General features: G+C 40.6%; 1 protein-coding gene across 4 annotated transcripts in view; it reads right to left on the reverse strand.

The window, feature by feature from the left end:
- Positions 1-2,161: 2,161 nt before the first annotated feature.
- Positions 2,162-20,526, reverse strand: part of PCDH17 (protocadherin 17) — a 281,345-nt gene continuing 262,980 nt past the window's right edge. For 2 of the 4 annotated variants that reach the window (XM_069758179.1, XM_069758177.1), the window contains one exon: positions 2,162-3,234. In XM_069758179.1, the coding sequence (XP_069614280.1) occupies positions 2,552-3,234 (683 nt within the window). In that variant the 3' untranslated portion in view covers positions 2,162-2,551. Of the gene's footprint in view, positions 3,235-5,353; positions 5,492-20,526 lie in introns of those variants that run through there. The other 2 variants (XM_069758181.1, XM_069758180.1) reach the window with 1 other exon arrangement.

A 20,526-nucleotide genomic window follows, 5' to 3' on the forward strand; every position in this document is an offset into this window, starting at 1 on the left:
AATTTTCTTTTTTTGTTTTGTATTTTTATGCCTTTGTTTTTTTCAGTTTATTTTATAAAGATGTATTAAAAAGACAAAGAAACATGCACTTATTAAAATTATACCTTTTAGAAATGTCTCTGGACACAAGAATATGATTTTACATATATATTTATAAATAAATCCTAATATTTTACTATTATTATGGCACATATTTGCTAAGTGTGGCTTTTCCGTAAGACAGTCCATAATGCCAAATAGAGCCCTATGGCTTGGGCATTCTTGAGTTGTCTTATGGAATTTGCGCTGCTTAGGAAACATGACATATCAGGCTTATTTTAATGAGACTTTGGTGGAGAGCTTGAATGAAAAATCTATTGTATGCTAGTATACTTTATTTTTGCCCTTGCACAAATATAAATTATTCAAGTCTGCATCAAAGCCCCTTAAATGGGTTGTCACGATTTAGAAAAAAAGGGTTTGCTTAATAGAAACAGTGCCACTCCTATCCACTGGACGTGTCTGCTATTGCAGTTCATCGTCACATAATTCATTTAGTAGTAAGCTATCATGTGAAAAAAATATATGGGGTAATCTGCATGTTATTAGCATTCTGAACCTGTTTGGCAACTTCACTTAGACCACTGCTGTTGGGAATTAACGATATGTATTCCTCCAGGAAGAATTCGGGTTTCTGTTACGGGAGCGACACCAGTGCGGATTCAGTGCATAGAGACCGACAGCCAGCCAATCAGGGCTGTGGGTGCTGTTCTCTACACACAGAGTGGTGACTGAACCCATGCAGGTGCTGCCCCTATGAATAAAACTGGAATGCTGCCAGGGGGAATAACGATCATTTCCTCCAGGCAGCAGGGCTCTCAGTGCCGGTACCAGGCAGGTCTAGAACACTATTAACCTGCAGATCAATCCCCTATCTGCCGGATAATAGCGGCTTTTCATGTGAAAGGTTCCCTTTAAGCCGGTTTACAATAATAGACAAACAGTAGACAAAAGAAAGGCTGGTTCTGGGAAAAAAAATATAAGTAAACCCTTTTTCCTAACATTATTAAACCCCTCTAATAAGCCTTTAAACGTTTTCATTTGTGCATGAATACATTTCAAGAAAGATTCGTATTTAATCTGTAGCTTTATTTATATAATTCAAAATTGGTGCTATTGATATGATCCAAAATCGGTGCCAATACGGGAAGGAAGAAAAAAATGTTGCTAAGGCTTTAAATATTTTGTTCTTTTTTTTTGGTTTCCTCATATGGGCTTAAATGTAAACTTTTACAATGGCATGGTTGAAGAACGTTTGTTTCTTTCTCACCTTGCTCTGACAGTCCACTTGAACACATTTTGAACAGATTATGCACTACTGCAGATTGAAGACCATACATGTAACAAGAGACTCCGCTCTGAGGCGCTGCTTCCCATACTCCACAGGGGAAGAGGAAACAGGAAAACAAAAACTCATAGAGTTCGACAGCTACTGAGGCAACACTTGCCATTTACAATATAAGCCCAAATATTTTTTTTTCTTTCTTTTTTTTTTTTTTTGCAACACAACTATATATTAATTTAATAAAATACACAATATAGCTCTTATACACTCAACGATTTGGCTCATATGCACTAAAATTGCAAAGAAATCATAAAAATATGCCATTTTGATGTAAACACATTTAAATCTTCTTACATTTGCACATTTAAATGGTGATGTGATATTTGCTTCAATGAGTAGGACATTTACTTTCCTGAGAAAATTTTAGTGTCCACAAATTAATTTAAAAGAAAACTTAATTTTTTTAAAACTTTGCTATTTAAGCTTTTTACCTTTTAAATGGTAAAAATATCATTTTTTTTGTTAAGAACCACCTTAGTCAAGATTGAAAAAGCATAATTATCTCTCTGGAGTGAATATACTGTCTGTTTTTGTCGGACACTAAAATTCTTTTTTTCAACACTTTTCATTTTACATAAAGTGAATTAGCTTATGCTAGTGCAGGACACAATAAATTGACTATATATATTTTTTTTTATATCTTACTATGTGTGGCATGGAAATGATCTACATGACACGGACATGTTGTACTGAAATGGTCTGGAATGTTGCTCATTAATATAGAAATGTTTACCACAAATGGGTGTTGATGTTTGGTGCGGCTAGGACTACAGCAAAATTAGTTAGGACTTTAATTAGAAGCTAGTGATGCTGTTTAAAATCCACACATAAATTAGTCAACCCTGTTAATCAATGGGTTTATCCTCAGCAAATGAAAAGTCACATCAACAAGAAGTTCCGAGTTCTGTTCCCTTATATAACAGATTGTCAATATTCACTACAACATATTTTTTTGTTGACGGAGTTCAATAGAATTTTTTTTTGTCAAAATAAAGCCAGTGTAATCTGAATTACAGAAAAAAAAACAGTACAAGATTTTGGGGGCACTTTGAGCGTTCACTTAGAGCCACAGAGCAGCATCTGCCTCCTTTCTCCCCTGCAAATGTGCTGTTCCAAGGGAAAACTATTTCCTTGACAAAGGCAAACATAACAGCCTCTCCGTCCTTCTCACTTTCTTACAGCCACTGCTTCACTTCCCCGACAGTCTTGTAAAAGCTTATCAATTTCTCTCACAACTTCCTCCGCATCTACAGATTCTCGGCCCAAATCACGATTCGAATGCTCCAGATGGTCTAAGACAGCGTCCATTTCACTTGAGTCTCGGCTCACTCTGGAGTGCACATCGGCAAAAACATGAGCCATGGGGTCTGATGTGATGTACTGAGGGTCCTTTGTCTGTTTACTAGGTGATATGTACTGACCATCAGAAGACAGGTATTGATTGGTTGTTTCTGCCAAGACTCCTGATTTGATTTCACAGCCATTCAATGGTCCCTTAGTGGAGGCACAAGGCTCAATGCATGTCTTGGTTGGGCTGCTAGATGCAGAAGGAACCTCTTGCAGAAGAGGACTCAGGGCACGCTTGGCTTTTAAATATGGTTTTACATTGGCAATGAGAATGGTGTGCTCTCTTTTGTCTTTTCCAAATGTACAAAAGGTCTTTTTCCCAGTGGGGTTTACAGTTTCATAAGTCTCAGTCTCAACGTGAGCTTCAACAGTTGGAACAAAGAGATTTGTGCGATAATCTGCATTTTCCACCTGGTTTGTTGTGGGAAATTGTGGCATCCAACACCTGTCAGAATGACCGAGTACTCTGCATTCATCTGTACAATTAACGCACTCCTCTTGCTCTGCAAAACAGAAAAAAACAAAAAACAAAGAAGGTGACTTCAATATACTAAACAATATTCATACATTAGGGTGTCTAGAGTTAAAAAAATACATCTTTAGAATATAAAAAGTGAATTCGTTTGGTTAGAAACAATTCTGACTGATGGGCAGAAGCTGGGCTCCTTCACTAATACATTTTTTCTGCTTGCAAACAAAGCACATTCATTTTAAATATTTTTTTAAAAATGTCTTTCGCATTTGGTTTCAGTGGTATTTTTCGCATTTCTTATAAGTTATTTACAAATTTCTATAGAACAAATTAACGCCTAAGCAAAAATCATACTAAGAACGCGCTGAAATTTAGTAAAAATGCCACTGACCCCATCAATGCTACATAAATTCAACAAACCAAGGCATTCTAGTTAAAGGCATAACTGAATATGACGTTCATCAGGTTGTAAAAGTAAGGGGGCAGTATAAGGTTGTAAGGTAAAATGGCAATGTGTCATTCTGTGCCAAAAACAGAATATTACACCTGTAGCCAAACATTTGCTGCCACCCTCCACCTTCTCTTCAGCCATGATATCAACCTGAGGAGTGATCTGTAAATGGGCAGAAGGTGCGTGACTAGAACTGAGGCAATTTTTTGTGCTGCTGCTTAAATAGAACCGGTCAGATGAAAAAATGCTATTGGACAGTCCAGAATGCAATTAACCTGCATATTAATCCCATATCTCCAGGCTATGCTGGCATTTACACCCTCTGTTGCTAGTAGGAAATTAACATTATTTCTGCCTGTAGCATTTGGGGTTCAGTCACCGAGGCGGCATTGGGGCGTGTTCAGTAAGAGCGCTGTGTATAGAGCACCACATCTGTAACTGCGCCCCTGGCACTGACTGACAGCAAGCCCTACTGCTGAGCTGCTATCAGTTCCGGGGTCGAGGTTACCACTGCCACAGAGCAATGATTGAACCACCACTGGCACCATCCTATGACTGAAACCTGAACGCTGCCGGAGGGAGTAAAGTTAATTTCCTCTCGGCAGTGGGGCTCAAGGCGTGGGCACTGGGCAGGTTCAGAACACCATTAACCTGCAAATGAACCACATATTTGCAGGTTAACAGCATTTTGTCACTTGACCGGTTCGATTTACAGTCCTATACTAAAAGATTTCCGCCATTGTAATTTTCTTCTGTGGGGGGGTGACAGAGTATGTCCACATTCAGTATATTTCACTAAAATATACTTTGGAGAACAAAAAAGAAAAGATACAATTCGTATAAAACAAATGAATCAAACAAACGAATCAAACAAACAAAGAACACGATGAGCAAAATGGATCAATAAATCTATGGATTTTTTAAAAGCGCTCTTAACTATATTGTGACTTTAATGTGCCGCATTCAGTGTAGAAAACAATTGCTAAGTTAGATACGTTTTCTATTATCTGTTATTTGGTATAGTAAGTTTTATTTTCTTTATGTTCTGCGTATAATAAATTTATATAAACAAGAAAAGAAATATTTGATGTAAAGATGAATAAATGATGGCTCATTGCTTCGGCTTTATTCTCCGTACGAATGGTGCTGAATGCTATCCTCTAATGCATTAAAATAAAAATAAATGAACGCTATACTATGGTCCGTGTTCTTCAGCTAGGAGTGAATAATTGATACGCTTCGCTGTACCACAATCCTCCTTGTTAACATTTTTTACATTTTAAATTACATCGAACACAATAAGCCCTCACCATTTATGTTTCCAGTGAAATAAATAGCTACAGTTAGCTTTTATTAATGTACTTAGGGAATATCTAAAATTCACTTCATTATATATACGTAGAAATCATTCCGACACAAGCGCAATGATACTCCCACTCATTTTCTATTTCAACTCATTTTAGAACCTATGACTACAGTAAATTGTCTTCCAATTCTGCCTGTTGTCATATTACAAATTATAACCGCACATGTTGGACATCACACTATCAATATTATTTACCAACACTGAATAAAATAACAAAAAAAGTCATGGAAGAGAAAGTACAGGGATTTCCTATAGCCATTAATTCTTCTAAAAGGGACTTTAGAAAGTGATACCTAATATCTGATGGATTGATCTGAGCAACTGTTCCATATTTTTTGCATCAGTCTTTAATTTGGTAGAATTTTCCTTACCAATGACAGCTGAAAGACCAAGGTTGCAGACTCGATTTTTTTATTTTTTCTGGACAGCTCATCGAAAATTCATGGACAGCCAATACTTTGTACGGGCGTACTGGAAAACCATAATAAATATTTTTTTACTCATGATTCTGGAACAAAGATATCAGCTGCATTTACTGCCAAATAATGGTAATAATTACAGTCAAAACCTGTACACATTTCTCAAACGTTGAAAAATTGACAAACGTGTCTTTTTTTATGGAAAGAGGAAAAAAGTGCCTACGTCTATGGACTGTCAGTTGGGAAACTTGGGCAAGACCCTAATCCCTGCAAGAAACCTCTGTGATCAAAGTTCAGCTCACTTTTCTTTTGTAAGTCAGTTCTAATACATTAAATTCCTACGTTAGCCCATTCACAACATCTTCTGTACATGAATAGCACAAAGTCACAAGTAGGGTATGGGCAGGACTGGAGGGGTTATGGCTCTGGAAAGAAGGTGAGGAAAAAAACAAAAACAGAAATAAGCCGGATTGTGAAGGAATTAAATGACGTGTTAAAACAAATCAAATTTTATATGAATTTATAGACAGAACAGCTAAATCATTAGACTGGCCACTTATCACACATGACATTACTGCCATAGGACTATTGGTAGGGTAATTTATGTATCATTTATCAGAAAGCCATGAAGCATATTTTTAATGGAAATGTTGCAAGGTTCACAAAGAGTATCCTTTTTTGTGGCTTTGGTCTATTTAACATTAAAAAAATAAATAAATAAAATAGAGTTTCGATCTATGTGGAAATTAGTGAATCAATTTGATGCAAATCAAATTTATGTTGAATGTAAGAGGTCTAAGGGGTAACATTTCTCCTTGTGAAGAGTAACATAACAGCTCTGACATGTCAAATTTGGAAAGCTTATTCACCATGCAATGCTCCTTTGGGAAATTAGATATGCAAATTGCCTCTTCAGATAAAAAGAGGACTTAAACTCTATAGTGCCACCAGTTGGAAGCAGGAATCTTACAAGTCAATTGTCCCTTACTTTGGCATGCCAGAGCCAGTATGTCACTCTCCACAAGGAGAAATGTTACCCCTCAGTCCTGAGCCTCTCACCTAGCCAAATCAGTTCTCATACTTTGCACGGACGAGGGGCAATAATATGAAACACTGTGCCTGCAAATTGAGATTCTGATTTGGCTTCTATCCTAAGTTAGATTGCAAGACTTGTTAAAAGGGCGATAGTGATTTGTACAATTGCTGCTTCCAACAGGTGAGAGTTTAATCTTCTTCCTGTTGGAAGATGCAATTTTCATGATGAATGTTAGGAAATTCACTGAATCCAACACGTTCGAATTCTTAGAGATTCGATTTGTGCAGTTTGGCAAAAATGCCCACCACTATATTCCACCATGCAGAAGATTGCATCAGCTGCATGACTAGAGACTAACATGACCTTAGGAACAATTTTCCAATAACGCTTTGCAACTATCAATCACACAGTATGGCACAACCATCACATAGTATAGGTCATTACATAGTATAGCACATAGCCTGCATATAAACCAAGGCAGGGGAATGCAGCACAGCAATAAATTGGGGGTAAATCTGTTTAGTGAGAGGATATATCACAGTTTAGTAATATAAATATGGGAAAAAAGCCCCCCCAAAATCAATGAACTTTCTGATACAGATAGATATAGTGTACGGGACAAATCAACAGTGAAGAACAGTCACCATCCGTTTACCCATAGTCATATATGTGGAGGTCACTGAAATTACTAAGGATGTGTTTGCGTCAAATAGTTTGAAAGGAGTTCTATACAGTCCTAGGAGACCTGAATGTATTATACACATCTTTATAGGGCAATTGGTTTATTTGCGATTTGGGGATTTGGGGGAAAAATTTGCCAAAGGTGTCAAATTTGAATTTCAAAAGATGTGATCATCGCTAGTTATATGTGATCATTAAAGGCAGCAGTTATAGAAATGTTCTCTATTCAATATTTCTGAGGTTATCTATTACTATTATTTCTTTCTTTCTCCATTTGGTTAAGATTTTAATTTAGATAGAAGAGAAAAAAAAATATATTATTAGTCTACCGTGATGGGTGACATTAAATGTTTTCACTTTTTTATGCTTATTTGTCTGTTACTTGTTAGGAAACATTCTAAAGGAAATCGCTGTAGTATAGTAACTCCATGGGAACACAAAACTATGAAAGTATAATGGGATTTCTGCATAACAAACACGCAGGTTATCACTAGGTCACAGATGGCAGCAAAACTTGAAAATGAGAATGACACGTTAAGCATTACTGAATCATATTACAGCTCCTGTCTACTTTGTTATTCCATCACAAATAACAGAACACACTCTAAATTTATAGAGGGCACATTTCATTAGTACGAAGACGTACGGTGTCACTGGGGAACGCCCCGTGCCTGACCTTATCATGCATATGCTGTCACCTTTTTACCATTAATTCACATAACCTAGTGACTGATGTATGTAAAGAAAGAAAAAATATTTACTCTGAAAAAAATTGAAAATGGGTAATTATGAATGTTTTTTTTTTATGTTGGCGTATGGATGATATATTGAAATGTGTTGTAGACTATGCTGTACGAAATTTCACAGACCAGCATCCAAACATAAGCCTTTAAAAACCCTTTTGTTATACATTTAATAATCAAAACTGAGCGGTTCATCAGTGAATATGTCGCAGGATTTTTGGTGAATACGGTAAATATGGTGTAAATAGAGCCTCATTCATTTTCACTACATTCTTCCGAACTGTCTCAAATGCTTTGCAACTTTCCGTTAATATAACCCAGCACGTCAGTAGTTTTCCCATGCTATCAGACAGTACAGTGTGACAAACACTGAATTTATTATTCGCTATATTCAGGGATGAGAACTGGCTAAAATTCTCGTTTACTTGTCACATAGTATGCTTTGTCAGACAAATACACAGGCAAATAAACATTTGGATATAAGACAGTAGACAGTAAAATCCAGACACGAGCTTTATGGCCCAGAATCATATTACACAAATGGAAATGAAGTTTGAAAACTTGATAGCCGCTGCAAAAATACAGTAAAACAGCAACATAAGAACATAGGCACACCATTCAGTCTATTTTCCAGACAGTATACACTAGATTCCTGCAGTGGCTTTGTTTGCATATTCTTTTCTTTTATTACATTTTTAGTGTATCTTATGATGATAGTATATACACTGGGGGATTAGTCACATGTCCTCTGCAATAGGATATATACTTTTTCAATAGGTCTCTTTGCCTCAGTGGTAAATGTATAAAAGAACTGTAAGATCTCTGTCTACTGCATATTGTGGGGTCTTCATAAGGCACCACATTGTCCAATCTGCCAAATTTCCTATAAATGCACACAGAAGTACAGTATACTACTGATTTATAAAAATACAACACTGTGTAATACGGCAATGTGTTAGGTGTATTTACTCTTAAGCTTTTAAAGATCACAAAACATAGAAACATAAGAGTGCATGACTTTTATATCATGTCCAATCATTAATATTAAACATTACAGAGCCCATATTAGATGACACATGGCTTTTCCAAGATACCAAACATAAACTGATGATCAATTATGTGTAAACACCAGGGTTAACAGATAACTTACTTTATGGATAACTTAAGATCCTGTTTCATGACATGGTTCATACAAAATAACAAGACTGAGAACAACAACTAGATAAAAGGCAGACTGGACTCTCAATGTGTGCTGCTCAAGCTCTCTTGATGAAAAGCCAATAAATGGGCAATGTGGAGGACCATAAACACAACGGTCATCAAAGGAACCTTAGTGCAGTAGATGAAAGACGTATCATTTTTATTTCCCATTGACATGTGTGTATGTATATATACAGTGGAGAAAATAAGTATATGGTACACTGCCGATTTTGCAAGTTTTCCTAAATACAAAGAATGTAACTTTGATCGTACATACACTTCAACTGTGAGAGACAGAATCTTAAAAAAAAATCTAGAAAATCACATTGTATGATTTTTACATAATTGATTTGCATTTTATTGCATGAAACAATTATTTGATACAATAGAAAAACAGAAGATAATATTTGGTGCAGAAACCTTGGCTTGCAATTACAAAGGTCAGACATTTCCTGTAGCTCTTGACCAAGTTTGCACACACTGCAGCAGGGATTTCGGCCCACTCCTCAATACAGATCTTCTCCAGATCTTTTAGGTTTCGGGCTGTCGCTGAGCAACATTGAGGGTGTTTGCACACGTCTGGATTTCTTGCAGAAATTTCCTGAAGAAATCCGGAAATTTTCTGCAAGAAATCCGCATTTTTTTTTGTTTTTTTCCCGTTTTTTTTTCGCATTTTTTTTTTTAGCATTTTGCAAGTGAAATTAGCTTGCAGAATGCTAAAGCTTTCCAAGCGATCTGTAGCATCGCTTGGAAAACTGACTGACAGGTTGGTCACGCATGTCAAACATAGTGTTTGACAAGTGTGACCAACTTTTTACTTTAGATGCTGCGTAAGCAGCATCAATAGTAAAAGAATGTTTAAAAATAATAAAAAAATAAAAAAAAGGTTATACTTACCTGCAAACAGCCGATCTCCTCAGCGGCGTCCGTTCCTATAGATGGTGTGTGTGTGCAGGACCTTCGATGACGTCGTGGTCACGTGAGCGGTCACATGAGCGGTCACGCGACCAATCACAAGATGGCGACGTCATCGCAGGTCCTTCACACAGAGCATCTATAGGAATGGAAGCGGCAGCGTGCACCGATGAGAGGCGGGAAGACTCCGGGGCCATCAGAGGGTGAGTATATGACTATTTTTTATTTTAATTCTTTTTTTTTTACCAATTATATGGTGCCCAGTCCGTGGAGGAGAGTCTCCTCTCCTCCACCCTGGGTACCAACCGCACATAATCTGCTTACTTCCCGCATGGTGTGCACAGCCCCATGCAGAAAGTAAGCAGATCAATGCATTCCTAGGTGTGCGGAATCCCCGCAATTCTGCAAATTTAATGAACATGTTGCTTATTTTCCACAATGCGATTTTTTCGTGGAAAAAAATGCAACATTTGCACTAGAAATGCGGAATACACTGTAAATAATAGGAGGCATATGTAAGCGTTTTTTTGGCTTTTTATTACGTTTTTATAGTGAAAAAACGCGAAAAATACGTGTGCACATGGCCTAAGATTCAGCTCCCTCCAAAGATTTTCTATTGGGGTCAGGTCTAGAGACTGGTTAGGTCACTCCAGGACCATGAATGCTTCTTACAGAGCCACACCTTAGTTGCCCTGGCTGTGTGTTTTGGGTCATTGTCATGCTGGAAAACCCAGCCACAACCTATATTCAATGCTCTTGCTAAGGGAAAGAGATTGTTGGCCAAAATCTTGTGCAGATCTACAATTTTTTCCCTGGTGTCCGTAGACAGCTTTTTGGTCTTGGACATGGTGGAGAGGTTGGAGTGTGATTTATTGAGTGTGTGAACAGGTGTCTTTTATACAGGTGACGAGTTCAAACAGGTGCAATTAATACAGGTAATGAGTGCAGAGTAGGAGGGTTTCAAAGAAAACCTAACAGTTCTGTGAGAGCCAGAAATCTTAGGTGATCAAATATTATTTTGTGCAATAAAATACAATTTATTTATTTAAAAATAATACAATGTGATTTTCTGTTTTTTTTATATTTAGATGCTGTCTCTTGCAGTTGAAGTGTACCTATGATAAAAATTACAGACCTCTCTCCATTCTTTGTAGTTGGTAAAACTTGCACAATTGGCAGTATATCAAATATTTATTTTCCCCACTGTAAATGTACAGGTGCTTCTCACAAAATTAGAATATCATTAAAAACTTAATTTATTTATGTTTTCCAATACAAAAAGTGAAACTCATATTTTAGAGTCATTACAAAAAGAGTGATCTATTTCAAGTGTTTATTTCTGTTTATGTTGATGATTATGGCTTACAGCCAATGAAAACCCAAAAGTCATTATCTCAGTAAATTAGAACAACTAACAAAAAACACCTGCAAATGCTTCCAAAGCATTTAAAAAGTTTCCCTAGTCTGTTTCAGTAGGCTCTACAATATTGGGGAAGACTGCTGACTTGACAGATGTCCAGAAGGCAGTCATTGACACACGCCACAAGGAGGGTAAGCAACAAAAAGTCAATGCTAAAGAAGTTGGTTATTTACAGAGTACCGTATCCAAGCATATTAATGTTAAGTTGAATGGAATGAAAAAGTGTGGTGGAAAAGGTGCACAAGCAATCGGGATAACTGAAACCTTGAAAGGATTGTTAAGAAAAGGCCATTCAAAAATCTGGAGGTGATTCAAAAGGAGTGGACTGCTGCTGGAGTCACTGCTTCAAGAGGCACCACACAGAGGTATCCAGGACATGGGCTACCAGTGTCACATTCCTTTTATCAAGTCACTCATGACCAATAGACACACGCCAGAAGCATCTTACCTAGGCCAAGAAGAAAAAGAACTGGACTGATGCTAAGTGGTCCAAGGTGTTGTTTTCAGATGAAAGTAAATTTTGCATTTCATTTGGAATTTAAGGTCCCAGAGTCTGGGGGAAGAGTGGAGAGGCACACAATCCAAGCTGCTTAAGGTCTAGTGTTAAGTTTCCACAATCAGTGATGGTTTGGGGAGCCATGTCATCTGCTTGTGTAGGTCCACTGTGTTTTATCAAGACCAAAGTCAGTGCAGCCATCTACCAGTAAATATTACAGCACTTTATGCTTCCCTCTGCTGACAACTTTTTTGGAGATGGAAATTTCATTCTCCAGCAGGACTTGGCACTTGTCCACACTGCCAAAAGTATCAATACCTGGTTTAAAAACAATAGCATCACTGTGCTTGATTGGCCAGCAAACTCACCTGACCTTAACCCCATAGAGAATCTATGAGGTATTGTCAAGAGGAAGATGAGAGACTCCAAACCCAACTATGCAGACAAGCTGAAGGCTACTATCAAAGCAACCTGGGCTTCCATAACACCTCAGCAGTGCCATAGGCTGATCGAGTTCATGCCACACCACATTGATGCAGTAAGTGATGCAAAAAGAGCCCCGACCAAGTATTGAGTACAATTACTGAACATGCAGTACAGTACAGTACAATCTGGCTCAAGCTGATACTGTGCGACTGGTTACTGCTGCCCTTCCAGGCTCTGCCTTTGTAGCCAGCACTGATCTGCGGCGAGCAGACCTTTCTGGGACTAAGTCCTGCTTTTCCCATACTGAGCATGCCCACGGAAGGACCTCCTATTGGAGGTCGGGGGTCACATGCTCAGGTCCTGTTGCAGCTCCTATTGGACCATCAGGAAGGTCCCGTAGCACTACTGCTATAAAAGGTTTGCATGGCTGCTTGGGCATGCGCAAGTGTAAACTTGATAAAGTGTGAGTGTAGATATATGACTGTCGCTCCTTAATCCTTCCCCTTCCTAGTGTTGACTGCTCGCGAATGGTGAATGCTATCTAGCGCCCGACAGTGCTACCTGCACACCTAAGCACACGTTACAGTGCCTTTTGAGTGCCCGCTTATACAGAATCGTGCGCAATCAGAGCGCATTCCTGACAGCCTATCAGTATAGAGTGGGAATTCCTGCTTGGACTCAGCATCTGACTCAGGGCATCCTCAGGCACGGGCTCAAAAGCCACCGAGGGTCAGAGTGGGTCCAATCACCAGTTTAGTGGGGGTTATTCATAGGGATCCCACTAGCGTCTTTAAGCTGCACCCTGTGACTGCTAACAGAGTGCAGCGTATTTGTGGCGACTCTGTGAAGCAACAGAGTTCGCTTCTATTCACACTGGGTGAGGTCTAACTCACGTGTGAGCAAGTGTCTGTTCGCCATTATTCAGCAGCAGGTGTCATCTCTGCACGGTGGACCCCGGACTGCGAACGCACCTCATATTCTCTATTACTATTATTTGGTGCGTTCCACCAGTCCTAACACTGACCTTCATTTCTTAAAGTAATGATGGCCACTCATTTTTCTTTACTTAGCTGCTTTTTTCTTGCCATAATACAAATTCTAACAGTCTATTCAGTAGTGACTATCAGCTGTGTATCCACAAGACTTCTGCACAACACAACTGATGGTCCCAACCCCATTTATAAGGCAAGAAATCCCACTTATTAAACCTGACAGGGCACACATGTGATGTGAAAACCATTTCCGGTGACTACCTCTTGAAGCTCATCAAGAGAATGCCAAGAGTGTGCAAAGCAGTCATCAAAGCAAAAAGTTGCTACTTTGAAGAACCTAGAATATAAGACATATTTTCAGTTGTCTCACACTTTTTTGTTGAGCATATAATTCCACATGTGTTAATTCACACTTTTGATGCCTTCAGTGTGAATTTACAATTTTCACAGTCATGAAAATACAGAAAAATATTTAAATGAGAAGATGTGTCCAAACTTTTGGTCTGTACTGTATATATATTTCATGACTATGAAAATTGTACATTCACACTGAAGGCATCAAAACTATGAATTAACACATGTGGAATTATATACTTAGCAAAAAAGTGTGAAACAACTGAAATTATGTCTTATATTCTAGGTTCTTCAAAGTAGCCACCTTTTGCTTTGATGACTGCTTTGCACACTCTTGGTATTCTCTTGATGAGCTTCAAGAGGTAGTCACCAGGAATGGTCTTCCAACAATCTTGAAGAAGGAGTTATCAGAGATGCTTAGCCCTTGTTGGCCCTTTTGCCTTTACTCTGCGGTCCAGCTCACCCCAACCATTTATAGAGGCCAGGTCATCTGGCGTAGCACCCCATCACTCTCGTTCTTGGTCAAATAGCCCTTACACAGCCTGGAGGTGTGTTTGGGGTCATTGTCCCGTTGAAAAATAAATGATGGTCCAACTAAACGCAAACCGGATGGAATAGCATGCTGCTGCAAGATGCTGTGGTAGCCATGCTGGTTCAGTATGCCTTCAATTTTGAATAAATACCCAACAGTGTCACCAGCAAAGCACCCCCACACCATCATACCTCCTCCATGCTTCACGGTGGGAACCAGGCATGTAGAGTCCATCTGTTCACCTTTTCTGCGTCGCACAAAGACATGGTGGTTGGAACCAAAGATCTCAAATTTGGACTCATCAGACCAGCACAGATTTCCACTGGTCTAATGTCCATTCCTTGTATTCTTTAGCCCAAACAAGTCTCTTCTGCATGTTGCATGTCCTTAGCAGTGGTTTCCTAGCAGCTGTTTTACCATGAGGGCCTGCTGCACAAAGTCTTTTTTTAACAGTTGTAGAGATGTGTCTGCTGCTAGAACTCTGTGTGGCATTGACCTGGTCTCTAATCTGAGCTGCTGTTAACCTGCGATTTCTGAGGCTAGTGTGTTATGTTTGCTAATGACAGGTGTTATGAAGGCAATCCAGAAACACAGTGTGCTTAGCGATCAGAGCGCACACAGTGATCTGACAAATACCCAAAAATACAAGAACGAGCTCTGAGACGTGGAAACTCTGTAGACTGCACACCTGATCCTATCCTAAACACAACTAAAAGCGGCTGTGGATTGCGCCTAACAACTACCTAGGCAACTCGGCACAGCCTAAGAAACTAGCTAGCCTGAAGATAGAAAAATAGGCCTGACTTGACCCAGAGAAATTCCCCAAAGGAAAAGGCAGCCCCCCACATATAATGACTGTGAGTAAGATGAAAAGACAAAACGTAGGGATGAAATAGATTCAGCAAAGTGGGGCCCGATATTCTAGGACAGAGCGAGGACAGTAAAGCGAACTTTGCAGTCTACAAAAAACCCTAAAGCAAAACCACGCAAAGGGGGCAAAAAAAACCCCACCGTGCCGAACGGCACGGCGGTACACCCTTTGCGTCTCAGAGATTCCAGCAAAACAAAAGACAAGCTGGACAGAAAAAAAGCAACAAAAAAGCAAAAAGCACTTAGCTATACAGAGCAGCAGGTCACAGGAACAATCAGGAGAAGCTCAGATCCAACACTGAAACATTGACAAGGAGCAAGGATAGCAGCATCAGGCGGAGTTAAGTAATGAAGCAGTTAACGAGCTCACCAGAACACCTGAGGGAGGAAGCTCAGAAGCTGCAGTACCACTTGTGACCACAGGAGTGAATTCAGCCACAGAATTCACAACAGTACCCCCCCCTTGAGGAGGGGTCACCGAACCCTCACCAGAGCCCCCAGGCCGACCAGGATGAGCCGCATGAAAGGCACGAACAAGATCGGAAGCATGAACATCAGAGGCAAAAACCCAGGAATTATCTTCCTGAGCATAACCCTTCCATTTAACCAGATACTGGAGTTTCCGTCTAGAAACACGAGAATCCAAAATCTTCTACACAATATACTCCAATTCCCCCTCCACCAAAACCGGGGCAGGAGGCTCAACAGATGGAACCATAGGTGCCACGTATCTCCGCAACAACGACCTATGGAATACATTATGTATGGAAAAGGAGTCTGGGAGGGTCAAACGAAAAGACACAGGATTGAGAACCTCAGAAATCCTATACGGACCAATAAAACGAGGTTTAAATTTAGGAGAGGAAACCTTCATAGGAATATGACGAGAAGATAACCAAACCAGATCCCCAACACGAAGTCGGGGACCCACACGGCGTCTGCGATTAGCGAAAAGTTGAGCTTTCTCCTGGGACAAGATCAAATTGTCCACTACCTGAGTCCAGATCTGCTGCAACCTATCCACCACAGAATCCACACCAGGACAGTCCGAAGACTCAACCTGTCCTGAAGAGAAACGAGGATGGAACCCAGAATTGCAAAAAAATGGAGAAACCAAGGTAGCCGAGCTGGCCCGATTATTAAGGGCGAACTCAGCCAACGGCAAAATGGACACCCAATCATCCTGGTCTGCAGAAACAAAACATCTCAGATATGTTTCCAAGGTCTGATTGGTTCGTTCGGTCTGGCCATTAGTCTGAGGATGGAAAGCCGAGGAAAAGGATAGGTCAATGCCCATCCTACCACAAAAGGCTCGCCAAAACCATGAAACAAACTGGGAACCTCTGTCAGAAACAATATTCTCAGGAATGCCATGCAACCGAACCACATGCTGAAAGAACAAAGGTACCAAATCAGAGGAGGAAGGCAATTTAGCCAAGGGCACCAGATGGACCATTTTAGAAAAGCGATCACAGACCACCCAAATGACTGACATCTTTTGAGAAACGGGAAGGTCAGAAATGAAATCCATCGAAATATGTGTCCAAGGCCTCTTTGGGACTGGCAAGGGCAAAAGCAACCCACTGGCACGAGAACAGCAGGGCTTAGCCCTAGCACAAATCCCACAGGACTGCACAAAAGTACGTACATCCCGTGACAGAGATGGCCACCAGAAGGATCTAGCCACTAACTCTCTGGTACCAAAGATTCCAGGATGACCAGCCAACACCGAACAATGAAGTTCAGAGATAAGTTTATTAGTCCACCTATCAGGGACGAACAGTTTCTCTGCTGGACAACGATCAGGTTTATTCGCCTGAAATTTTTGCAGCACCCGCCACAAATCAGGGGAGATGGCAGACACAATGACTCCTTCCTTGAGGATACCCGCTGGCTCAGATAAACCCGGAGAGTCGGGCACAAAACTCCTAGACAGAGCATCCGCCTTCACATTTTTAGAGCCCGGAAGGTACGAAATCACAAAGTCGAAGCGGGCAAAAAATAACGACCAACGGGCCTGTCTAGGATTCAAGCGCTTGGCAGACTCGAGATAAGTCAAGTTCTTATGATCAGTCAATACCACCACGCGATGCTTAGCTCCTTCAAGCCAATGACGCCACTCCTCGAATGCCCACTTCATGGCCAGCAACTCTCGATTGCCCACATCATAATTACGCTCAGCGGGCGAAAACTTCCTGGAAAAGAAAGCACATGGTTTCATCACTGAGCAATCAGAACCTCTCTGTGACAAAACCGCCCCTGCTCCAATCTCAGAAGCATCAACCTCGACCTGGAACGGAAGAGAAACATCTGGCTGACACAACACAGGGGCAGAACAAAAACGACGCTTCAACTCCTGAAAAGCTTCCACAGCAGCAGAAGACCAATTAACCAAATCAGCACCCTTCTTGGTCAAATCGGTCAATGGTTTGGCAATGCTAGAAAAATTACAGATGAAGCGACGATAAAAATTAGCAAAGCCCAGGAACTTTTGCAGACTTTTCAGAGATGTCGGCTGAATCCAATCCTGGATGGCTTGGACCTTAACTGGATCCATCTCGATAGTAGAAGGGGTAAAGATGAACCCCAAAAATGAAACTTTCTGCACACCGAAGAGACACTTTGATCCCTTCACAAACAAAGAGTTAGCACGCAGGACCTGAAAAACCATTCTGACCTGCTTCACATGAGACTCCCAATCATCTGAGAAGATCAAAATGTCATCCAAGTAAACAATCAGGAATTTATCCAGATACTCACGGAAGATGTCATGCATAAAAGACTGAAACACAGATGGAGCATTGGCAAGTCCGAACGGCATCACTAGATACTCAAAATGACCCTCGGGCGTATTGAATGCAGTTTTCCATTCATCTCCTTGCCTGATTCTCACCAGATTATACGCACCACGAAGATCTATCTTAGTGAACCAACTAGCCCCCTTAATCCGAGCAAACAAGTCAGATAACAATGGCAAGGGATACTGAAATTTAACAGTGATCTTATTAAGAAGGCGGTAATCAATACACGGTCTCAGCGAACCATCCTTCTTGGCTACAAAGAAGAACCCTGCTCCCAGTGGTGATGACGATGGGCGAATATGTCCCTTCTCCAGGGATTCCTTCACATAACTGCGCATAGCGGTGTGTTCGGGCACGGATAAATTAAATAATCGACCTTTAGGGAATTTACTACCAGGAATCAAATTGATAGCACAATCACAATCCCTATGCGGAGGTAGAGCATCGGACTTGGGCTCTTCAAATACATCCTGATAATCAGACAAGAACTCTGGGACCTCAGAAGGGGTGGATGACGAAATCGACAAAAATGGAACATCACCATGTACCCCCTGACAACCCCAGCTGGATACCGACATGGAATTCCAATCCAATACTGGATTATGGGTTTGTAGCCATGGCAACCCCAACACGACCACATCATGCAGATTATGCAACACCAGAAAGCGAATAACTTCCTGATGTGCAGGAGCCATGCACATGGTCAGCTGGGCCCAGTATTGAGGTTTATTCTTGGCCAAAGGTGTAGCATCAATTCCTCTCAATGGAATAGGACACCGCAAAGGCTCCAAGAAAAACCCACAACGTTTAGCATAATCCAAATCCATCAGATTCAGGGCAGCGCCCGAATCCACAAACGCCATGACAGAAAACGACGACAAAGAGCATATCAAGGTAATGGACAGAAGGAATTTGGACTGTACAGTACCAATGACGGCAGACCTAGCGGACCGCTTAGTGCGTTTCGGACAATCAGAAATAGCATGAGTGGAATCACCACAGTAGAAACACAGACCATTCAGACGTCTGTATTCCTGCCGTTCAACTCTAGTCATAGTCCTATCGCACTGCATAGGCTCAGGTTTAACCTCAGGCAGTACCGCCAAATGGTGCACAGATTTACGCTCGCGCAAGCGTCGACCGATCTGAATGGCCAAAGACAAAGACTCATTCAAACCAGCAGGCATAGGAAATCCCACCATGACATCCTTAAGAGCCTCAGAGAGACCCTTTCTGAACAAAGCTGCCAGCGCAGATTCATTCCACTGAGTGAGTACTGACCATTTCCTAAATTTCTGACAATATACTTCTATATCATCCTGACCCTGGCACAAAGCCAGCAAATTTTTCTCAGCCTGATCCACTGAATTAGGCTCATTGTACAGCAATCCGAGCGCCAGGAAAAACGCATCGACACTACTCAATGCAGGGTCTCCTGGCGCAAGAGAAAATGCCCAGTCTTGAGGGTCGCCGCGCAAAAAAGAAATAATAATCAAAACCTGTTGAATAGGATTACCAGAAGAATGAGGTTTCAAGGCCAGAAATAGCTTACAATTATTTTTGAAACTTAGAAACTTAGTTCTATCTCCAAAAAACAAATCAGGAATAGGAATTCTTGGTTCTAGCATAGATTTCTGATCAATAGTATCTTGAATTTTTTGTACATTTATAACGAGATTATCCATTGAAGAGCACAGACCCTGAATATCCATGTCCACACCTGTGTCCAGAATCACCCAAATGTCTAGGGAAAAAAAAAAAAAGTGAACACAGAGCAGAAAAAAAAAAAAAAAAAAAAAAAAATGATGTCAGAACTTTTTCTTTCCCTCTATTGAGAATCATTAGTTTGGCTCCTTGTACTGTTATGTTTGCTAATGACAGGTGTTATGAAGGCAATCCAGAAACACAGTGTGCTTAGCGATCAGAGCGCACACAGTGATCTGACAAATACCCAAAAATACAAGAACGAGCTCTGAGACGTGGAAACTCTGTAGACTGCACACCTGATCCTATCCTAAACACAACTAAAAGCGGCTGTGGATTGCGCCTAACAACTACCTAGGCAACTCGGCACAGCCTAAGAAACTAGCTAGCCTGAAGATAGAAAAATAGGCCTGACTTGCCCCAGAGAAATTCCCCAAAGGAAAAGGCAGCCCCCCACATATAATGACTGTGAGTAAGATGAAAAGACAAAACGTAGGGATGAAATAGATTCAGCAAAGTGGGGCCCGATATTCTAGGACAGAGCGAGGACAGTAAAGCGAACTTTGCAGTCTACAAAAAACCCTAAAGCAAAACCACGCAAAGGGGGCAAAAAAAAACCCCACCGTGCCGAACTAACGGCACGGCGGTACACCCTTTGCGTCTCAGAGCTTCCAGCAAAACAAAAGACAAGCTGGACAGAAAAAAAGCAACAAAAAAGCAAAAAGCACTTAGCTATACAGAGCAGCAGGTCACAGGAACAATCAGGAGAAGCTCAGATCCAATACTGAAACATTGACAAGGAGCAAGGATAGCAGCATCAGGCGGAGTTAAGTAATGAAGCAGTTAACGAGCTCACCAGAACACCTGAGGGAGGAAGCTCAGAAGCTGCAGTACCACTTGTGACCACAGGAGTGAAT

Source organism: Ranitomeya imitator, chromosome 3 (assembly GCF_032444005.1).
Source record: "Ranitomeya imitator isolate aRanImi1 chromosome 3, aRanImi1.pri, whole genome shotgun sequence".
Taxonomy (NCBI): Eukaryota; Metazoa; Chordata; class Amphibia; order Anura; family Dendrobatidae; genus Ranitomeya; species Ranitomeya imitator.